This window comes from Perna viridis, chromosome 2 (genome assembly GCF_037379345.1).
Source record: "Perna viridis isolate PV_CMFRI_1.1 ecotype Kerala chromosome 2, ASM3737934v1, whole genome shotgun sequence".
NCBI classification, from domain to species: Eukaryota; Metazoa; Mollusca; class Bivalvia; order Mytilida; family Mytilidae; genus Perna; species Perna viridis.
The window spans coordinates 7,854,051-7,876,352 of record NC_142446.1 but is presented as its reverse complement, the minus strand read 5'-3'; the positions used below and the strand labels follow the sequence as shown (position 1 = coordinate 7,876,352).

At 33.8% G+C, this 22,302-nt stretch overlaps 1 protein-coding gene across 1 annotated transcript; it reads left to right on the top strand.

The window, feature by feature from the left end:
• Positions 1-5,162: 5,162 nt before the first annotated feature.
• Positions 5,163-21,845, top strand: LOC148623515 (mitochondrial amidoxime-reducing component 1-like). Its single transcript, XM_088565370.1, has 7 exons — positions 5,163-5,409; positions 5,786-5,962; positions 6,267-6,438; positions 8,854-8,994; positions 10,461-10,522; positions 12,879-12,953; positions 21,569-21,845. The coding sequence occupies exons 1-7, from the start codon at positions 5,207-5,209 to the stop codon at positions 21,693-21,695; spliced, it is 957 nt and encodes a 318-aa protein (XP_088421496.1). The 5' UTR covers positions 5,163-5,206; the 3' UTR covers positions 21,696-21,845.
• Positions 21,846-22,302: the final 457 nt, after the last annotated feature.

Genomic DNA, 22,302 nt, shown 5'->3' with positions numbered 1-22,302 from the left:
CATGTATCTCTTATGGTTTTCGCGTTATGAGAAGTCACACCCAAACAAAATCTATTTTTTTATATGACGGCAAAATATGTGAGGTTATACAACTGTATTACTGTCGTCGTCGTCCCTAGACACTTCAATTCTGTTCAGTAACTTAGTATACGTGCATAGATCTTTAAAATCTAAAATTATACCACAAGATACCTGGGTTTGATTTTGGGGATTGTGACATAAACTATTTAGGAATGAGGGGCGAGAAACGTAATCTCTTGCTGTTTGGACAATAACTTGAGTACATGTGAATGAACCTCTTTTAGATTTCAGCACGTTTCGTCCCACAAAATTAAAGTTGGGATTGACTTGGGGACTCTAACTGTTAAAGGACGAGGGCCTAAAAGGAGTCAGAAACCAAGTATTTATTGAAGTCTGGCCAATGACTTAAGTAAAATTGATAGGATCTTATTGAAACTCTACCATAAAGGGCCACACCAATAAAGACTTGAAATGTTAAGAATGAAGGGCCAGAAACAAGCATTTACCTGATGTCCGGACAATAATATGAGACCTGCATGCAATTATACCTCAGGGCAGAGTTGGATCCAGAGGGGTACAGGGGGTTGGCACCCCTTTCTATTGGAAAATTTGTCATTTTCATGTGTAAAATTGACTAAAGCTGGCTGGCTAATAATGTTCTACCACCCCCTTTATGAGGAACCTCGGCTGGCACCCCTCCTTTTAAAAGTGTCTGGATCCTGCCCTGTCAAGGTGTCATGCAGTAAGAAAAAGACGATTGATTTTGGGGTATGTGACTTATACTGATTAGAAATGAGAGGCTAAAAGGGATTATCTGTATTAAAAATTTACCCTCAATCCTAATTCAAAGCTGTATCAATAAAGCTTGAATGGTGTGTCCACACTTGTCGGAACTGTTAAAATCTGTATCAATATATATTATAATATTTGGCCATGAGGTAAGGTAATCAAAGTACTCATGTACTGAATCAATTTATATCGATCGTTTGAATTTTTTATCGTCGAAGTACAAAAATTTGGAATAAAAGGAAAGTCCGGGGATCGAATTAAAATGTATCTTAACGCAAGCTTATTGTTATGAATAGTTGATATTGAACTTTCTGTTTTATTTTGTCCTTGATCGGAACCGTATGCACCCCTTTCATCTGCCAGGGCCTGCATGAAATGTCTGAGGACAGCTAGCTATTTCAATTGGTACTCAGCATTCCTCTTTATATTTCAATTCTATGACTGATGACTATTTACAATCTCGCAGGCTTTCATCTCTCGCTAAGCATCAAATGGATCAAATGCGTCTGAAAATAAAGAGGCAACGTTAATACATCGACACTGAACGACTGGAATATTCGGGTAAATGCATAGAAATTAACAGGTACTGATGAAGTTAGATGTCAACTATTTTAAATTGGAACGTTGTTAATACAAATTAAATTAATAAGCATATCTAGTTCGCAGTAAAAGTATTAGCGTAAATAACATAGAATTGAATTTGATATATAATAAGTACCAATAAAGGTGACATAAATTTCTGCATTTGAACTTTAATGGGGTATGCCAATATGGGATTACTTTCCTGCGGTAGTGTAAGATAATTGCAGTCTATCAGGCTTCACTAATTTAAAGCCTCTATGAAATTGAAAATGTTTCCAAGTGTTATATATTTTATGTCAAAACCTGAAAAAAATACTCAGTGTGGAAATGTATATATGTAGTTCAATAGATTTTTCCTACGTATTTTAGTATGGAGCAGTCATCGTCGTCCTCCGTAGACTCTTGGGTTTTTTTGTGATAACTTGAGTATTAATTGGTTGATCTTTATTCATTTTATTACAATGTTCCAAAGCACAAAAGAAAGGTTGGTATTTTTGAGGGGTAATGGCTCCAAAGTAGGGACCAGAAACATGCATTTTTTCGATGTCCAGACAATAACTTAACTAATAGTGAATGAATCTTCTTTGAAATTGTAATACAAGGTGCCATACCACAAAATTGATTTTTAGGGTTGTGACTCGAGCCAAGTAAGAACAAGGGGCCAGAAACAAGTATCTTTTTCCTGTTTTCTTGATGATAGCTTGTTTATTTCTGGTCTGATTTTGATTTATTAGATTCCTCATGAAAAAAAATCCCAGCGTGCATTTTTCAATCAGATTTCAGATCTCTTACGGTTTTCGAGTAAAGGGGACCACGCCCCAAAAATGGACTTTTTAAAAATTTTTGGACCGATTTTGATTTTTTTTAGGGGGGGGGGGGTCAAAATGAAAATTCCAACCTAAATACTAGAGCTTTAAGAAAAATGCTTACTTAACCCTAACATTTATTGTTGTTTTTTTTTTTTTTTAGATAATGAGGTACAAAGTGATCCACCATGCACCATGATGCAGACCTTTATTCTTCAATTGAATGTCAAAATATTGTGCAATATTGTGTCCAAACCAGTTCTTGTGCCCATAATGAACTATAAATCCCTATGTGTAGTGTGTCAAAAACTAATATTGTGTCCACACTTGCTTAAAGAGATCAGAGTTCAACTAACTGCGGTCGTATCATGATGCCTTCGGCGAAGCCTTTTATTTGTTTAATTGTGTTAACGCTCTTAGGTGTTATGATCATGATATGATCATAATATCAAAGTTTTGTCCCATATGGTCTTACATAAGTGAAACAACGGGTATATCGGATCAAATTAAGGAAATGCTTAAATGAAAATTTTAAAGGTCTGTGAAGAGTTTCATTCTGTGTCGGATTCTTATTCTGTGTCAAACATTTAATCACAATCCAAACTCTGAGTTGTATTAAGCTTGAATGTCGTGTCCATATTTTCACCAATTGTTCTGGGTTCGACCACTCCAGTCGTATTAAGCAGCCCCCTGCTCCCTGTGAAATATTTTTTTTTTATTTTTGGTCCGATTTCAAAATTTTTCACTTGAATTTTTAATTGTTTGCTACATGTATATTGTGTCCAAACCAGTTGTGCCCATAATGAACTGTACATCCTATGCTTAAGTGTATCAAAACTAAGATTGTGTCCACAATTGTAGGGTCAGAGGAAATTCGGACTAGTTGGTCCCAAGCCCAGAAAAAGGGGAAGTGTCTCTATTTGCAATAAAAGTCTTACATTTCTTATGTTTTTATAATTATATTTGCCAAAGAGATGAACAACCAATTGTAAAGAGATTTTTTTAAATGGTTAATAACATACAACAAACACACCACGCATCTAATGCAACACAAAAACAATATCAAATATTAATTTAACTTTTATTCTGGTGCAAAAGGCTCATCGATTCATTGGCGCAATTTAACTACGAAAATCCAAAAGTAAACTGGCGCAAAAGATTTGTTCTGTAAAATTTATGATTTTTACTGTTTGTTTCATACTTGTTTCTGTAAAATTTATAGTTTTCCCCGTAAATTTTGCACTCTTTATTGCTAAAATTTATACTTTTTTTTCTGTAAATTTTACCCTTTTTACGCACATGATTTAAACTTCTAATATGGCATGGAGTCATTCATACGTAGAAGAGGCATAGAAGAATTGACTTTGAAAGCTCTCAGGGATCAAAGGGCTATAGCCCAGCAAACATCGTGGACACTGGAGTTTATTTTAAACTTTTAATATATTAATATGAATATAGTGAACAATGGCAATATAGATGATACGTATAAATAAATATATATATATCACATCTTATAAATATTTCCCCCATCATCAGCGACTCCGCCGTCCAGGAAATGGAAACGTGTGTCCGAAGCCAATGCGACAAATCGCTTCAAAGATATACCCGGACCTGTTTATTGACATAAAAAAAAACAATAAAAAATCAATAGTTTCAATATGATAATCTATATTGAAAATGAATTTTGTTGCCCTGTCGGTAGTGGGCTAGAAAGTGAAACAACCAAGAAATACTTCCCGCAAACTACATGTACACATAGTCACGTGACAAATATTAATGCCTGTATTGCAACTCATTCATATGGAACCGTTTATATACTGATTTCTTTCTTTTCTGTCGAATTGCAAGAAATTATACATATTTCCTTCACTATTTATTGAGTATAAATAATTACAAATATATACATTTTATTGTTTTCATTTTTTTTCCGACGGTAAAAAGTCCGAGATTTTTCGTAATTCTTTTAAGTGTACGAATTCCAATACTATATCCATGTAATTCATCCAAACATTTGATTATTTCACTAAATCTGAGAACGATTTTGAAATACCCTCTGATTAAATTGTCTATGTGCATAGTCTAACCATGAATGATTTTGAAATTACATAAGTCTTGCGGTAATTGTGTAAAATGTACAAAAAATGTAAATATAACAGAAAAAGTGTAAAGTTTCCAGAAAAGGTGTAAATTTTACTTCAAAACGTGAAAAATTTACTTTAAAAAGCGTAAATTTTACAGGAAAAAAATGTAAATTTTACAGAAAAAAGCAAATTTTACATAAACAAATGTAAAATATACAGAAAAAAGTGTAAAATTTACAGAAAAAAGTGTAAAAAATAAAAAAAGGGAAGTGTTTATATGGCTCTTATACGTATACGTAGTCTGTAGATACTTGGTTTACGTGTTAGATGGTTGATCTTTATGATGTTTTACAACAAAGTTCCAAGGGAATGTTTGGATTGATTATGGTACCAATCAATTTGAAATTTGGTCCCCAAAAGGATCCAAAACATGCATTTCATAGAAGTAAACAATACAACTCCAGTATAAACACACCTATAGTTATGATGTTCCATCTCTAAGGTCATACAGGGATTGATTTCGGTGGTTTAGATTTGAACCGTATAGGAGTGAAGAACCAAAAACAAACAAAAAAGCATTTCCCTGAAGTGTGGACAATAGGTCATGCTTAGTTGTACATGCTAAATTTAAAACAACTCCTATGAATGGCTGACCAGGAAATACACATTATACTGATACTATTAAACCACGAAACAGCAATAAAACTAAATATTAATATGATAAATGACATATTCATATCAGTCATTTTCCTGGGGTTACAATATAGCCATCTATTCCGTTACTAACATCAGTTACACACCAGTGGCTAATTAAATCAGTTGAATTCACTGTCCTTTCACATGAAAAATTATATGTGATTGGTTGAATGCAATTTATAACTCTGATTAAATTCTACAGGTAAACAAATAAAGAACCGTGTACTTGCCATGGACAACTCGTTTTTACTTGTGGTAGGGTGTTCCCTTGTAAAATACAGTGCTTTGTACTACATGACGAGACGACGTAAGTTTCAGCGAGTGGGTACAGTGTCTGAATTGTATATTTATCCAGTGAAATCATGCAAGGGTCTGAGAGTTGACAATTTACGGTGTACCAAATTAGGAGTAGAATATGGAGGCATGTGGGACAGGTAGGTCGATCAAGTGGCTAGACCTAGCCGTGTTTGTATGCTAGCCTGGCCGCATATTTGATAATGGGAATAACATATGCACAAATCATTTCCGTCGAATTCAACAAAATATTTATATTTTTTGTTATTTATTATTTTAATTAAAAGTAATATAATGTACGTTATTTATGTAAAAATCGCAAATTTTGACCAAATTAGCACACATGGTCAGCTTAAATATTCGCATTGATCTAGCTCCAGCTCGTTGGAACCGACAGCAGACCATACACATACCGGTATATGGACAACCTAAATTATCTAATGGTTCTGACTCTCCGTATACATCTAATGAAAGGTTAAATGATGACGGGGTACTAGATATTATTTTGTTTTGCAGACACTGGGTTTTCGCCACAGAGGATGGAACATGGGTGACTCAGAGAGAAGAACCTCGAATGGCTCTTATCACCATCTCAATTCACGGAGATTGGGTGCATTTTGATGCCCCGGGCATGACAACTCTTAAACTGTCGAAAAATCCGAAGAAAGAACAATACACGATTAAAAAAGTACAGTAAGTATGAATTTTATTTATGTGCATGCACGTCCGAGCGATTGATAGTTAAATTCATACCTCGCTCGAATTGAAATTGATATCAATGACATGCCAACAATGTAAGTTTATCTCCTTCAACGACTCAGTAGCCTATCTGATAGTACCACCAGGATCAGATGCAAGTTTTGTCTGAGCATTTAAAATTCATTAGACAGGAGTGATGATGATTTGTAATACAACATATAATGACACAGTGTAAAACTTATACGAATCGTTGTATTAATTGATATTATCTTTATAAACCATATCAATTATGGTGCAGGGTAAAACAAGACATTATTGACTCTTTGGACTGTGGGCCAGAAGCATCAGCATGGATCAGCAAATATCTAAACAAAAAGATTGTTCTTCATTACTCACCACAAAGCATGGAAAAAAGAGATGCAGTCAAAGCTCAAAAACTGTGGTTTCATGATGCCAAACCTGGTGATTTGGTATGTACGATTATAAGCACAGATTCACGATACCAACCATTACAGTTTGGTAACGTATTTTATTAATACAGATCCACGATACCGAACAGATATAAGGTACGTATGATTACATTCTGTACAAAACTTTGGTTCAATGATACTAATCTGAGGTGCAGTCAAAGCTCAAAAACCATGGTCTTATTACCAACCATGCAGTTTGGTACGTACATTTATTAATATAGATCCACTATACCAACCATGCAGTTTGGTACGTACATTTATTAATATAGATCCACTATACCAACCATGCAGTTTGGTACGTACATTTATTAATATAGATCCACGAAACCAACCATGCAGTTTGGTACGTACATTTATTAATACAGATCTACGATACCGAAAACAGATACAAGGTACGTATTATTATCAATTTAGATCAAGATCAGAATTGATATAGCAGTCTCCAGAGCCTTTAGATTTGTAAAGCCTGTTAGCATCTGCAGTTATCGTGCACTACCGGAGGTAAATAGTCTCACTGGCATACCCCACAAAAGTTCAAATACAGGTAGTTATGTCCACTTTATAGGTATTTCTAATATACAAAATTTAATTCTATATTATTTACGCCAATAAACAAACCCAATAAACAAAAAGTATCTGCTAAATATACTGAGTACTTTGGTTTGTATTAACTACGATTCAATTAAAAATAGTTGACCTGTACCCTCTTAATTATCAGTACCTGTTTATTTCTATGCAGTTACCAGAATAAACCTGTCGTTCATGGTCGATATATTCAAGTTGCTTATTTATTTTCAGAGGAATAAATGCATATTATGCTTAGCTAGAAATGAAAACCCTGCGAGATTATAAATAGTTATCAATCATATAATTGAAATATAAAGAGGAATGCTGAGCTGAGTACCGATTGGGAGAGCTGTCTTCACGACATTGTGCATTTCTCGGGAATTGTGTCATTTTATTTTTGGTCTGGTGTTATTGGTTTTTGCAATAATCATTCTATCTGGCTATTTTAGCCACGGGTTAATCATAATATAGCTGTATGTGCTCCCGGACCTTAAAAGTGCATGGCAAGTATTTCCTGCGCCAGACACGATTGGTGAAAATGTATTCTAGGACTTTATCGTTAATTTTAATGTATGTGTCTCTGGAACTAGATGCCCAGCGCTTTTACATGACACATAGGCGTCTATATAATAACTTGTAGCACTTGAACTATATAGCTTATCAACTGAGAAATGTAGCTAGTTTACAGGAACATGTATTTAAGGATATTATTTATTTCAATGATTGTGGCTTAATTTTGAATGATTTAACAGACAGTTTCGACCTGGAGGTTGATAAACTGAATTCTTGTCACCTTCCCTCCGTGAATAACTTCTGTTTTGATTTTCATAAAAAAGACAAAACACAATATATGAATTGAAAAAGCCATTTATTGTAATATGACGAAAACTAAATATCAAAAGGACATCAGCAAACAGAACTATATATACAGCGATTTACAATAAGTCTAGAATAACCTGAATTGTAAAAATACCGAAAGTACATACCTAGTCCCATAAATAATATCTGAGCTAAAAATCAAAGGTGAGGGGCAGATAAATTGAATATCGACCTGAAAATTTAAAAACTGGGAATGGCCAACTAGTAGTTTGTAGCACTATGTCGGAGAGTTTTTTGTTTATTCATCTAGGTGTTCCATGGAAACCGATATCGAACTTGAATATTACGCAAACTGGCGCACTGCTACGGTGCATTATGAATTTTGATGTGTGTGTGGTTTTGAAATGTCCTTCGTAATCAGAAAGGTGAAATTAAAATTAAAACAAAGAGATTAATATTAACCATTTATAACAATAGGCTTGTGTCACGTTTGAATTTGATCCCCGTACTTGCCATTTATCCCATATAAACATTGCTTCATGATACTAAAAACTAAACAGCGATGTGATTCGTGAACGAGCTTTGCACAGTCAGCAATTTCAATGCATATATCCTGGCGATTAAGTACACTATGAATACAAACTATATATAATCTCATAAACTACTTCATATTTTCGATGCCCAACTTAAATAACGAACAGAAATATTTCTTTCCCTATTCAGTTTGTTTTAACCATTTTATTTATTACAGTATCGAATTATTTGAGAATACTTTTTTACACTAAAAATTACATGTAGTTTTTTTGTTTAGTCTAAATGTCTTGCTACAAGAAAAATTACAGGCTCTGCAGCGCTTAGAAACCCATGGCGGTTCCATCACTCCTTTTTCAACCCGTTGGAGATTCGCAATGTACTAGTAAAAGTAAATGATATTAAAGCTGGAACGTCATGGGTTCATTCTTTCAACAGTATTTCAAAAGTGTATGATATTTTCTATTCTTTTCTAATTGAAGCATTTATAATTTTCAGCTGGCTTTTTCTGACTATTGTTCTTACATGGTGTTGTCTCAATCTGGCTTGGATGAACTGAACAACCGTTTGAATAAGTCTGTCACTTGTCTCAATTTTAGAGCTAATATCATCATTAAAGACTGTCCACCATATGATGAGGTAAGTCTATTCTATTACTGTAGATTTCATACTTTTTCCTGTATTTTTTTTTCATCTCGTCTTTGGGATTTCCGGATATGCATTGAAGAATTTTTTTTCGTACCGCTTCATGGGTAAACTAGACCCTTTTGTGAGTATATGATCCCTATTTAAAAATCAAAGAATGTGATTTAATCCCTTTTGCGGAGACGTTGCTTCGATGTTAATGATTTTGACGAACTCTGAGTTCCGACTTCGGTCATCTGAAACAAAGTAAATAAGTTGTTGTGATGCATTTAATCTACATAATTATGAACCTAAAGGATTACCAAAAAAAACTTCTTTACAATTCAGGGTGTCTTTAATTGTTTAATTTAGATCAATAAGTATACAAGGAAACACTACATGATATGTTTTCGAAAAGACAAATCCTCAAGAGGCTTTGAAATTGGCAAAATGTGGGGATCAGTGTTTACGAAGATTTCACGTATCCTTTACTTATTTTATGTAAACAAGATATCGAAGTATTGTTTTACTGTTTTACCTGCCTTTAGATTTTAGTTTTATAGCCCCTTGTGGGCACTTGAGATAAAGGACACTACAGACACTGTGAAGTCGGCCTCATATCTTGACCTATACTTAGAAATCGATGGTAAAGGAAAACTATTGACCAAACTTTACGACAAACGTGATGACTTTTTATTCAGAATTGTCAAACTTTCCTTTCATTTGTGGCAACATCCCTTCAGCACCTGCGTATGGAGTGTTCATATCACAACTCATACGTTATGCCAGACTTTTTGTATCGCACTAGAACTCTAACAAATAGGCTTCTGGAACAGGGTTATGTTGCTACAAGATTGAAGTCATCACTACAGAAGTTTTATGGTCGTCATCATGAACTCGTGGATCATTATGGTGTATCCATCTGCATCATGAAAACTGATTTATTCAATGGGTCATAGTTTTCCTTTCCTCGTTTGTCTATCCCGAACTTGACTTTTTATAAGCAACTCGGTGTTTCTAGAAAAGCAGAGGACGCTTACCCTACCGGTGCAACTGGTCCATGCTCCCAGTTTTTAGTGGAGTCCGAGTTGCTCATTTACTTTTGTTACTTTGTATGTATGATTTTAGTTACTTTATGTTCTTTGTTGTGTATGTCTGTTTTCCATGTCGGGTCTTTGTCCCTGGATTACATTCGTTTGATTACCGCTATAACCTTGGTTACCTTGATTACTCTTTTAGCAGTCCTATCATTTGCCCATCTAGTTACTTGCTGGAAGAAAGTGACACCAGATTACAAGTTGTTTTTTTTTTCAGTATGTACTTTTTGGTTCTTTTTTTTTTGTGGTGCACGGTTCTGTTTTTGTGTGTGTGTATTTTCAGTGCTTCGCTTCCGTTGTTGTCTTATCTCCTCGTTTTCATCTTGTGTATTACTACTTCTTCCATTTAAAGCCATGCTGTAGGACATTGATGTCTATTTTCAGGACAACTGGGATATAATAAAGATAAACAAGGCAACTTTCAGGAATATTGATGCATGTACAAGGTAAAGTCATAACTTACAATAAAGAAAGGTCCTGTTTTACACCTTAATTACGTGGATACTATAGTAAAATATTTTTTGACCTCAAACTTACTGCAACAGCTTATTTGCTGGAATGTATCATGAATACCCACAGAAAAATCACTTGTTAATTTAAGTTTTGTGTGGATATTTTTCTTGAATCGATGTGTTATCATTTATTTTTTTTAAATACATGTATGTTCTTCTTATTAAATACTATAACGAGTTAACGAATTGGGATTTAACAGCCTAGTTACCGCACACATTCATTCGGACTTCATTCATAGTTCGTTAGTTGTTATTATTTGTTTTCAGATCATTGCATTAGTAAAGGACGTTGAAAATTTTTTTGCAAGCGTAAAATTGTTCAATGAACATCAACGAACTGTTGAGAAGTTCGATTGTTTTGCGCGTTAATACCAAAACGTTCCCTACTCGTTTGTATCAGGGAGTATATCGCTATAATATGAAGTAGGGTTATCACTATAAGACATTGCTCTTATTGACCCCGAAAAATGTACCACATCAAAAACCAGAAGTAGATCATGTCTACTATATAACATGTACATACAAATTCAGACTTTTTGCAATATTTCTTTGAAGTAAATACAATTTTCTCTTAAAAGATTCTTCACACGTTTGAAAATCTCTTTTAAGTATGTATTTTTAGTTTCTCTTTAATTATATGTAAATTTTTATAAGCCCGTGAATTTTGATGGGACGTATTATGGTATACCGCTGTCCTTTCATATAATAACTCAAAAATGCTTCGAGACATTTATATAATACTTTCAGTTGTTCATATTGATGGAAGAAATCTCACTTTAAATTAAAATTCATTTTGAACATTTAGTTTTTGTGTTATAAGACTTTTTTCTATTCAAAAAGGGGTGGTTTTCTGTTTTCGCGTTCAAACTGAAAACGCTTTCAGAAAATGCATTGAAACCTTTAGATTTTCTTTGTATTTATAAACATAAGCTTCCTTTCGATTTCTTTAAAATTTCGAAATCACAATTTCGATTTATGGCACTTTTTTCATAAAAAGCAGGGAGATTTTCCATATTCGCGCTTTAAATGAATACGCTTTCAGTAGATGACACGAAACTGAGATTTTCTTCGTGTCCATGGTCACAGACTCCCTTTCGTGTTCTATAAAATTTCGATTTCACGTTTACGATTTTTTTTTTCATTTTTCCATAAAAAAAATACATAAGACTAAAACATAAAAAATAGCCAGTGTGAGATATTTGTAATTACTATGTATCAATCATCTATAAATCATAAAAGTATTGAAAAAGGTTGTGAAGCACCAAGTATTACTTGCTATGTAGGTCTAGCAAATATTGTCCTAAATTGAACAATAAAGTGACTTAGAAACGCTTAATGTTTGGTATATCAGCCGACGGGCGTATCATGCGCTCATGGCACAAATCTTTGATATCAAATCCCTTACCATTACCAAGGCGTTCAGTTCATAGCAATTTACGTTTACAAAGCGTTGGTGCTCGTTACGTTTTGGCTTTAATACCCATTCTAATGCTGCGTTCACACGTAATTTGCATTCAATTAAGATATATTTCGTGGAAGGGTAGATTTTTACACATTTTAATATGGGTACGGCATTTATATTCTCCTTTAACACCAAGCGACTGCGAGGTGTTAAATGAGAATATAAATGCCAAACCCATAACAGTTTTAAACCTGCTTTCTTAAAATTAATGATTCAGTGTTTGAATGAAAATGAAAACCGTGACTATTTTTGGAAACCATTGCAGCCGCTTTTATTACTCTAGTATGTGAAGACATGGATGTGACTACCTACAAAAACTGGTTGTATTATTATTTAACGCATAAATTTAAATTGTCTGCATTAATGGTTGCCATGGTAACAAATCCACTGAAAACAGAAAATTTTCTCTTTTGGTAGTTATGGTAAATACTAAATGTTGGTTTTCATCTCACTGTGTTTGCAAAAATAAAAAAAAATCTGCAAATTTCGATGTTAATATGTCATATACACTTAATTTAGTTTTTTTTAAAAAGATATTTGGAAGTTGGAGGTTTTCACGTGATTTGGATTCATACAGAGAATAGCTCTTTAATATGTTAATTTTTTAAGTACCATTTAAATGATTGGAATTTATTCCCTATTTCGTGTGTTTTTTTATTTACCTTGTATTTTTTTTTTTTTTTTTTTTTTTGAAATATGAAGTTTTTTTAATTTGGCACTTTTCCTCTTCAGATTGCAAGATTTGTAGGGGTCTTCAGATATTTTTTAACTTGAATTTATTCAAGTTGTAGCATTTCCTATGTTACCGTATATGTATGTTTTGTTTAGGTGTATTTTGACGACAGTTGACCCGTTTACAGGAGAGAAATCCAAAGATGAGGAACCTTTAAAGACCTTAAAATCGTAAGTTTCGTTATATGTATGTGCCAACGTTTATACATCATCATCTTCCTTAAATTAAAAAGAAAAGAAACAAGAATATAACGGGTGGTAGAAAAAGAAAAGTATGCGTAAACGTAGCGTGTTTTGGTAACGTCGAAAGCGGCAAAATTTGACGTCTTTTTTGTATTGCGACGTACATCGTTCTATCATTGTTATATGTAAAAAGAAGTGTGCTTATTTAATTTTTTACATAAAATAACAAACACGACATGTTTTATTATTTAATTATCCGATTCGATAATGATTTTTTTGGTACGTTTTGGTCAATTGAAATGATCAGATTACAAGGATTGATTTGAAGGAAATTTGATCCCATGAGAAAAATGTTAGGAATTATGAAAACAAATTTCGTGATGCGCTAAAAAAACGTAAAACACCCTCACTAAAAAAGAAAGCTTACAAACCTACAAGCACAAAAGTCAGTAGCAACCCACCCCCCAGGAAATCATATTGTGAAAGCGTATAAAGTGAATCTTTCCTATTTGGTTTTAAATCTCTAATGTAGATGTATGTTGATATTTCCGAATACATGTACTCGTTTCGTAATTTTATAAGGTCTGTTGCTAAACATTTCGAGAAAACAAAAACCTTGACAAATCTCCCACTGAGAGAAAATTTGAGTGCTAAATCTCCCGTTTTTATTATACGACGAAAAAAAAACTTGCAGTCGTATAATGTTATGGCGCAATCGTCGTCCTTGTGGTTGACGAATTGTTCTGAAATGTTGATATGATTTTACCAACAACTATTTAATTTGGACTTTACTGCCCCTGCCGCTTTAGAAAAATGGGCCAAAAAGGGTAAAAATACGTATTTTATTAAAACCCATCTAGATTGTTGTTGTTTTTTTCGATTTTAAATATTCTATTTTTAATGTGTTCTTTACTTAATTGGGCTAAATAAATGTACAGCAGATTTTATGTTTTTGACCTTTTCGAGTTATAGGGGGTCAAAGTTGGACAACACCTAAAAACATTTTTATAAAAATTTTTTTGGTATTCTTAATTGGATTCCTCATTAATAACCATGCCCCCATTTTTCAATCAGATTTCGGATATCTCTTATGGTTTTCGAGTTATAAGGGGTCAAAAAGGCCACACCAGAATAAATCATTTTTTGTTTTGTTTTTTTCGTCCGATTTTAAAACAAATTAAAAAAATATATTTTTGTAATATTTGTACAGCTTATTATACCTTCTAGCTAAAATAATTGTCAAGAGGTAATTAGACGATCATGAAAACGTTGGTTTTACAATATTTCACTAGCGAATGTGAAAGCGCGTGTCTACATATTTCAATATACTTTGGTGCAGGCACGCTGACTCCGATTTCACCAGGATTCATTGCATATGAACAGACAGGAGTGCGCGCGAAAGGGGGGGGTCTTTTTTTCCTGTTTTCTTTTCAACATTTCTTTCATTATATTATCAGATTCGCTAAAATCGTAATTTTTTATTCATTACGTCCACAGTCTTAATAATTTAATGTAGTATCGTAACTTTTGAATACTTTTTATTGTTTTTAAAATTGACATTAAAAGAGTTTTTACGTCGTAAAACAACGTTGCTTTGGAAACGTCAAAAATGCGCTTTGTGACATATTTGTTAGACACGCTTTTACATATATATATATATATCGTCTCAGAATGTGACGACTCTATTCGCTACACTGCTCCATCGGATCAAATTGATACAGGGAAGATATGTAAACGTATAGAAGGGTCTGAAAAATTCCCAACGATGTTAGAACTGTCAAATTTGCGATGCAAATATTTGGTCGTTCCCTCCGCGGGACTCGAACTCTTACCGCTGTGACATCTATGGCAACACCGCCTGCACGAAGTCCAGCGCCCTAGACCACTCGGCCAGCTAGGCTATATAAAAATATAGCTTTCGCTGGCCGGGTCATTCCTCCTCGTAGGATTAATCTAGGGCTGTAACTTAGTACACGATGTATGGTAGTACGGGACAGTTCATTTAGATGTTATTATGTAGGATAGAGGATTAAATTAATGATGTATGTCACAACAAATCAATATTATGCAACGTCAATGGCCAACGTCGAAAAAATTAAGATTTGTGACATTATCGAAATACGGACAGAAAGGCTCTTAACAAAAAGACTGATTGAACATTTTATATATATTTTCATTGGGGTTATGTAACAAATTGTCAATATAGTTAATAAAAGTCCCGATTAAAAAAAGCTGTCCGCTTAACTTTAAAAAAAAATGTCAAAAATTTTGTCTTCAAATCGGTTTCTTTCCATTTTTACAATGTCCACATCAAAGGAGAGACATTTGTGATATTGTAATGCGCTTTGAACTATCATTGCGTCCTGAAAAAATATGACATCGCCTACAGCACAAACTGCTCTGTCAAAAAAAGTTGGCTTTATCAAAATACGAATCAAAAATCAATTCTTGTCACGAAAATCAGTTTTGTGAGACAAAAGTCTATTTTGTGTCACAAAATTCAATTCTGTGTCGCAAAGTTCAATTTTGTGAGACAAAATTCAATTCTGTGTCACAAAAGTCAATTTTGTATCCAAATTAGTTTACAGAATCCTTTGGAAATGCAAATGAATTCGAAATGAGCAGCATCGTGTACACGTGTATTACAAACTTAAAGCATTCACTGCAGTATATAAGGTACGAATGTGTACGGTTAAAATAAAGCACGTAAGTGATAGAATTATCGGATATCGTCATCGTATAACACACTGTGTGACTTAATCTTGAATCTAAAGGATAGATCATTTGAGCATTTGTAAACAGTTAGACACGTACTATGTCGGTTTTTCATCTCGCACGACCCATTCCACTCAACCGAATTTCTTGTGTCATATATCAGTAGAATCGGAATGAAATAAGGAATCTATCTGTATCTGGCAAAAAATGGCGAGGGATAGTGGATCGAAATAATCTTTCGCCGACTAAGACAGATTAACAAATTTCACCGCACAACATATTTCTTATATGATTTTCTTGGCTAATCTGACGATTCATTTCTTTTTCCAGCAAAATTTGGGACAAATACATTAATACAAATTATCTTGTCAAATTTTAACAAATTTGGTTGCGATTAACAGGTCGGGCAAAAGCATTTTATAGTTGAGTTTAAAGATGTCAGGAAATAATCACGTGTTCACCAGGGAAAATCCCAATAAATCGAAAGTTGAAAAATCTGTTTTATCAAACAAATCTCATAAAAAACGTATAATAGAAATTTTAGTAATTTCAAAACAGTTTTACTGTAGAATGCAACTTAAAAGATTTTTTAAAATTTCACTTAAAACGGCCTTAACCGTCCTGCGTTGCTCGAAGTAATCGGAAACCTGCGTCTGGGAGACCCGCGGTTACTATATATCCAATGAGACACCTTCTTACAAAATCGTGATTAGAGAATTCATTTGCATAGTAAAATGATTCTGTAAACTAATTTTGTCACAAAATAGTCTTTTGTGACAAAATTCAATTTTGTCTCACAAAATTGTCTTTTGTTAAAAATTCAATTTTGTCACACAGAATTGAATTTTGTGACACAAAATTTACTTTTGTTTCACAAAATTAACAATTTGTAGTATGTTATAAATTTTGTTAATCAGAATTCATTTTTGTTGAACAAAATTGAATTTTAAGTACAAAACCACAAGAGTCCCATTCCGCACCCGTACCTCCTATTACAGAATGAAAATGTCCAAAAATCCATTAAAATATCAACATTAGAAATAGTAAATCAATGATGGGGAAGGAAGTAGTAAAGAAATTTTGTGGTTTGGATCATATGATGTTATATGATTTTGACGCTAAAATTAAATCATAAGGAATAACCTCAATCCCCCCCCCCCACACACACACACACTCACGCGGTGCTCACTTGAAAATAACTTGCTACGCAGATTATTTAGTGTGCACCACGTGATTTAGGTTATTTCCTCGTAGACCGATACAATATAAAAGTAATTCCTCTTTAATATCCTGATATCTAACCTTAATAATTATTTGCAATTACTTATGATCCTTTGTGGACTGTTTTGATTTAAGTGATATATACATTTGACAATTACAAGGAGGAAATAGTCGAACGATTATCAAACTAATATTTCTAAGGACAAAGTTTAGACAGGGAAAACAGACGCACACAACAAAGAATATCAAGTCATCAAAATAACACGTACAAAGAAGGAAAGTAAATGACCAACTCGGACTCAACTAAAAACTAGGTACATGGACCAGGTGCACCGGAAAGAGAAGTGTCCTCAGGTTTTGGAGAAACAACCACCAAGTTGCTTGTCACGTCCAGGGTAGACAAAAGAAAACGGAAAACCCATATCAATTCTTATGATACAGATTGATACACCATAACGATCCTCGCGTTCATGATGACGACCATAAAACTTTTAGTCTTGTAGCAACATAATCCTGTTTCAGAAGCCCTATTGTAAGAAGTCTTTCAGTGTACACAAACTCCGTGTAGTTCTGACAAGCTCTAGCATAATGTATGAGTTGTGATATAAAACTCCACACACAAGTGTTGAAGGGATGTTACCACATAAGGAAAGAAAGTTTACAATACGCAATGAGAAGTCGTCTCTTTTATCGTTTAGTTTGGTCATGCGTTTTTATTTTCAATCGATGTCAAGAGTAAGTCAAGATATGAGGCTGACATCATAGTGTCTGTAGTGACTTTTATATCAAGTTCTAGGGGTAAATGCCATGTATAAAATCTCTGACTAACACTAGTTTAGGCAAGATCTTGGATAAAGTATGCGTTGTGATATGAAAACTTCATATGCCGGCGCTGATGGGAAGTTGCCACAGGTATGTCCAGTGTCTTTCTCGTCGTTTCATGACTACACCATTGAACAAACAATCTTAATAAAAGAATGAAAATAAAAGTACAAAAAAAAAATGAACTGAAGTCGTTGAAAGTCTAGTTATTTTTTAACTTTTTCTTCTCTAAATTTAACTATTTCAGTAGGGGAATTCAACTTGAATTTTTATAGTTTTTCACGTTCAAAGATTTATAAAAAAAAAACACATCTTCTCTAGATGTACATAAAGGTTGTTAAAGTGTCTTTAGGTAAAATTACAACTTTTTTTTTGACAGTTTAAATAAATGTAGCCTAATTAACTTCATATTCATATTTATTTTAAATTCATTTCGTTTCTTCTCAAAATTTCGTGTAGTTACACCTCTTAGAGTACTTGTCTTTGGATAAAATACTAAGGTACTATAGTCTAACGCATTGTAACACAATGATACTATTCTACACTAAATTATGTAGGTTTCTGTATTAGTCTGAAATGGTCTGCCGCTTCAGATATTGTGTGTGTGTGTGTGTGCTGGTTTTTGTAACCTGCACTCTCTATGTTAAACGACACACAAAGAGATCGGCTTGTTTTTTTTTAATATTTATCAAGACAAGACAGGACAAATACTTTAAATCTCACCTCTTAATATTGAATAACAAATATAGATTATTTGTTTTCATAAAACACACAACAGTCACTCTAAAATGTGTTACGAGAGACAAGATCAAATATAGTAAAAAAATATATATATATTACTACATTTGATCCTGTCTGAGAATTAGAAATACAGATGACACAAACGAGGGGAAATGATTGGCCAATAAAACACTGTGGTGTTTTCTGGCTGTGATTCTTTGACTCGAAAATAACCACATGAAAACTGTTATAAAATGTAAATAAAGCTTTTATTATCAGCTTTAAATATGATTAGAATATATAAAGTTATGTTATAATTCAATTACAATGTAATGAAATTACTAGGACAAGTAAAGTGTGAAAATACCTGGACTATGAAAAATTACTGTAGGCTCGCTGATCGTCCGATTTCTAATTACTGCAACATTTACGGTAAAAACAAGTTATCTTTCCGCGTTAACATGGTTCCGTTCCCGGCATACGAACAACAATAAATATGATGGTTGCAGACGAATATTGCCCAAAGCGCAGATTAGGGCATACTTAGGGGTTATCAAAGAATGATATACAGCCCAAAATACGTTATCTTGATAGAAATAAACATTGCCAACAAGCGAGATCCTTGGGCATAACAAGAAACGCTCATGAAAGATGTCAGTTGCACGGACAAATTCCCGGACTATGAATATTTCTGGAGATACTGAAAATGACATCGGAACAAGTTATAGCAATGAAATACATTTGCACTACTAACACCTAGTACACCAAAAGGACAACGCACGGAGAACAAAGTCTACAACACAAAATAAGAACGTACACCTAGTGCTCCGGGACTGTTAGCATTTCCTGTTCCTTGTAAGACACTCGCCGTGCTGGTTGTTGAAAAAGGAAGATGGAGGTCGCTCACCTTACTAGAAACGGACACTCATATCAGTCAATCAGGTCAAAGAGACGACCATGCAACTTTTGAAATGACGACTCTAATTTGTAAACAGCGTATCCTTGTCCAAGTATTTTTTTGTGTGTAAGTCGCTGAGTTCTGCTTATGTGATCGAAATAATTGTCGTAACTTCTAGAAAAGAGCATAACTTGAACCGCTGGAGTATTAATGCAAAGGAAAGGATTATTGATTAATAGATAATCATTAATATACGCAGAGGAATGTAATAAAATATGTCTATTGTATTTTAGTCTTTAGAACTATGCAAAAGTAAAAGTGCGCAAAGAACTTGATACTACTGTAGCAAATGACTGAACATTCTGAGAAAAATATCTATATCAATATTTATATGTATATTTGATGCATGGTATTAATGGTTGTGTGTGTCTATTTTCCTTTGTGTAGTCGTCATTCCTGGATTATGTTCTTGGCAAAAAAACCTATGATTTTTCAACACTGTATACTTCTATTCCCCATACTCGGTTAAAATCCCGACTTAAAAGCATTATACATCGTTGTTTTTCGACTAAAGATAGTACACCTAGATTCAAATATATCGTTCTTGGTAGAGATTCCTCATACATTGTAAAAAATAATTCCACATCATCTTCCAAATAAACAGAAGATGATGTTTACAAAATGCTGGAATTTTTAATCGACAACATATTTATCCAGCATGGTGGACGCGTTTTTCAACAAACGGTCAGCATTCCAATGGGAACAAATTGTGCTCCTCTACTTGCTGACCTTTTCCTTCACTCTTATGAGGCTGACTTTATAGCTGATCCGATCCGAAAGAAAGAATATCGTTTAGTTAGATCTTTTAATCTCAGTTTCCGCTATATAGATGACGTATTATCTTTGAACAATCCTAATTTTAGAGATTTGATACATCGCATCTACCCAAAAGAACTTGAGATAAAGGTTACAACAGACACCGTTAAGTCAGCCTCATATATTGACATATACTTAGAAATCGATGGTGGAGGAAAACTATTGACCAAACATTACGACAAACGTGATTACTTTTCATTCATAATTGTCAACTTTCCTTTCATCTGTGGCAACATCCCTTCAGCACCAGCGTATGGAGTGTTCATATCACAACTCATACGTTATGCCAGAGCTTTCCGAAACTACGCAGACGTTTTGTATAGCGCTAGAATTCTAACAAATAGGCTTCTGGAGCAGGGTTATGTTGCTACAAGATTGAAGTCATCACTACAGAAGTTTTATGGTCGTCATCATGAACTCATGGATCGTTACGGTGTATCCATCTGCACCATGACAACTGATTTGTTTAACGTGTCATAGGGTTCCTTTCGTCTAACCCAGACTTGACTTTCTATGAGCAACTCGGCGGGTGTTTCTAGAAAAGCAGCGGACGCTTGCCCTACCGGTACACCTGGTTCATGCTCCCAGTTTTAAGTGGAGTCCGAGTTGCTCATTGGATTGTATGATTTTAGTTACGTTTTGTTCTTTGTTGTGTATGTCTGTTTTCCATGGCTGGTCTCTGGATTACATTTTTTTGATTACCGCTATGATCTTGGTTCCCTTTATTACTCTTTTGTTATTACTATTCGAATCCTGATTCCACTGACTTCCCTTTATTACCTGTCGTGAGAGCGAAATGTTTCTGCAATATTTGTCATTAGAAAGCAAACTACTGTCTCTGAAATGTAGTTTTCATTTTCGAAACGCATGTAAAATCTGAATCTTTCATTTACGGAATATTTCAAAGCGTGAATGATTGAAACGTCCAAAACTTAGAATGTAAATAAAACAATTACAAACATTGAAAAAAATCACTAAAATCAAGAAGGAAATTGATTTAGCATTTCAAGGAAGAAGAGTCCGGCAAGTGACCGGTCGTCACTCTGCCAAGATTATGTATACATCTATTCTCGCGCTGTGTATAATGTATTTCTTTAGTTTTATGTGAATCTTTTAAGGTACTTTTTTTGCCTTGATCATCTTCTTTCTCAATAAATATTAATTTTTTTCGATTCATCCATTCCATTAAAAATCGTATTTGCTCTTTAATTCTTTACCTATTGATTGGTAGTATCACCAAGAAACAAATTCTAGAACCTAGCTAAGAACCACTAACAAATCGACAGTAAAGTTAGTTTTAAAACCTGTCACACTTGTCTTTTTCTCTAATCAACATGTATTTTTTTTGTAGATATAGGACCAAAGACCCTTACCCTGCTTTTAAACCTGCTTTCGGAATTCACCTCGCTAATGACGTGGAGGATACCATTCATGTTGGAGATGAAATTTTTGCTATACGCAAAGAGTTAGATTGTTAGTCCTGCCTCCAAGTTCACCCCGTATAAGAAAACTATACTCAAGAACAAAAAGAATAAAGACGTTACGCATTTAATAGTGAAACAAATTCAGGTTGTTAGTTTTAAATATAATTTTGTTAATAAAACCGATATTCAACTAGAAGTAAATAATATTGATTTAGTTTTTCTTGCATGCTAAGAATTGAAGAAGCGGACATCGAGCCAACCACCAAAGAAAAAAAAAACAATAACAAAAAAACAAAAACAAATAAAAAAAAAAAACAAAACAAAACAAAACAAAAAAAAACAAAAAAAAACACCTAAAGTTGGAAAATGTGTATACTTTTAATGAAATCCTAAATTTCTCCCTCCTCGGTTGACTTAATTTACAACTCAGAATAGAAAGTCCTGGTATAGCACTTAATGTTACGCCACCTTTATTCGTACATTGACATGCAGAAAATATATTAGCTTTGATACTACCCCAGTGGTCGAACCCTGAACTGTTTGGGCAAGTCTGACTTGACACAGCTCAAATTTTGAATTGTGATTAAATACAAGACACAACATAAGTTTTGGACACTTAATGACATAGTTCCAAAGACTTTAAAGTTTTTCTAATCCACAA

What these genes read in the sequence shown, in the direction of transcription:
- LOC148623515 (XM_088565370.1), top strand. Translation starts at nt 5,207, where the DNA reads ATGGACAACTCGTTTTTACTTGTGGTAGGGTGTTCCCTTGTAAAATAC. An exon ending in TACACGATTAAAAAAGTACA is followed by an intron (nt 5,963 to 6,266) that starts GTAAGTATGAAT and finishes ATTATGGTGCAG; the next exon opens with GGTAAAACAAGACATTATTG. An exon ending in CCTTTAAAGACCTTAAAATC is followed by an intron (nt 12,954 to 21,568) that starts GTAAGTTTCGTT and finishes TTTTTTTTGTAG; the next exon opens with ATATAGGACCAAAGACCCTT.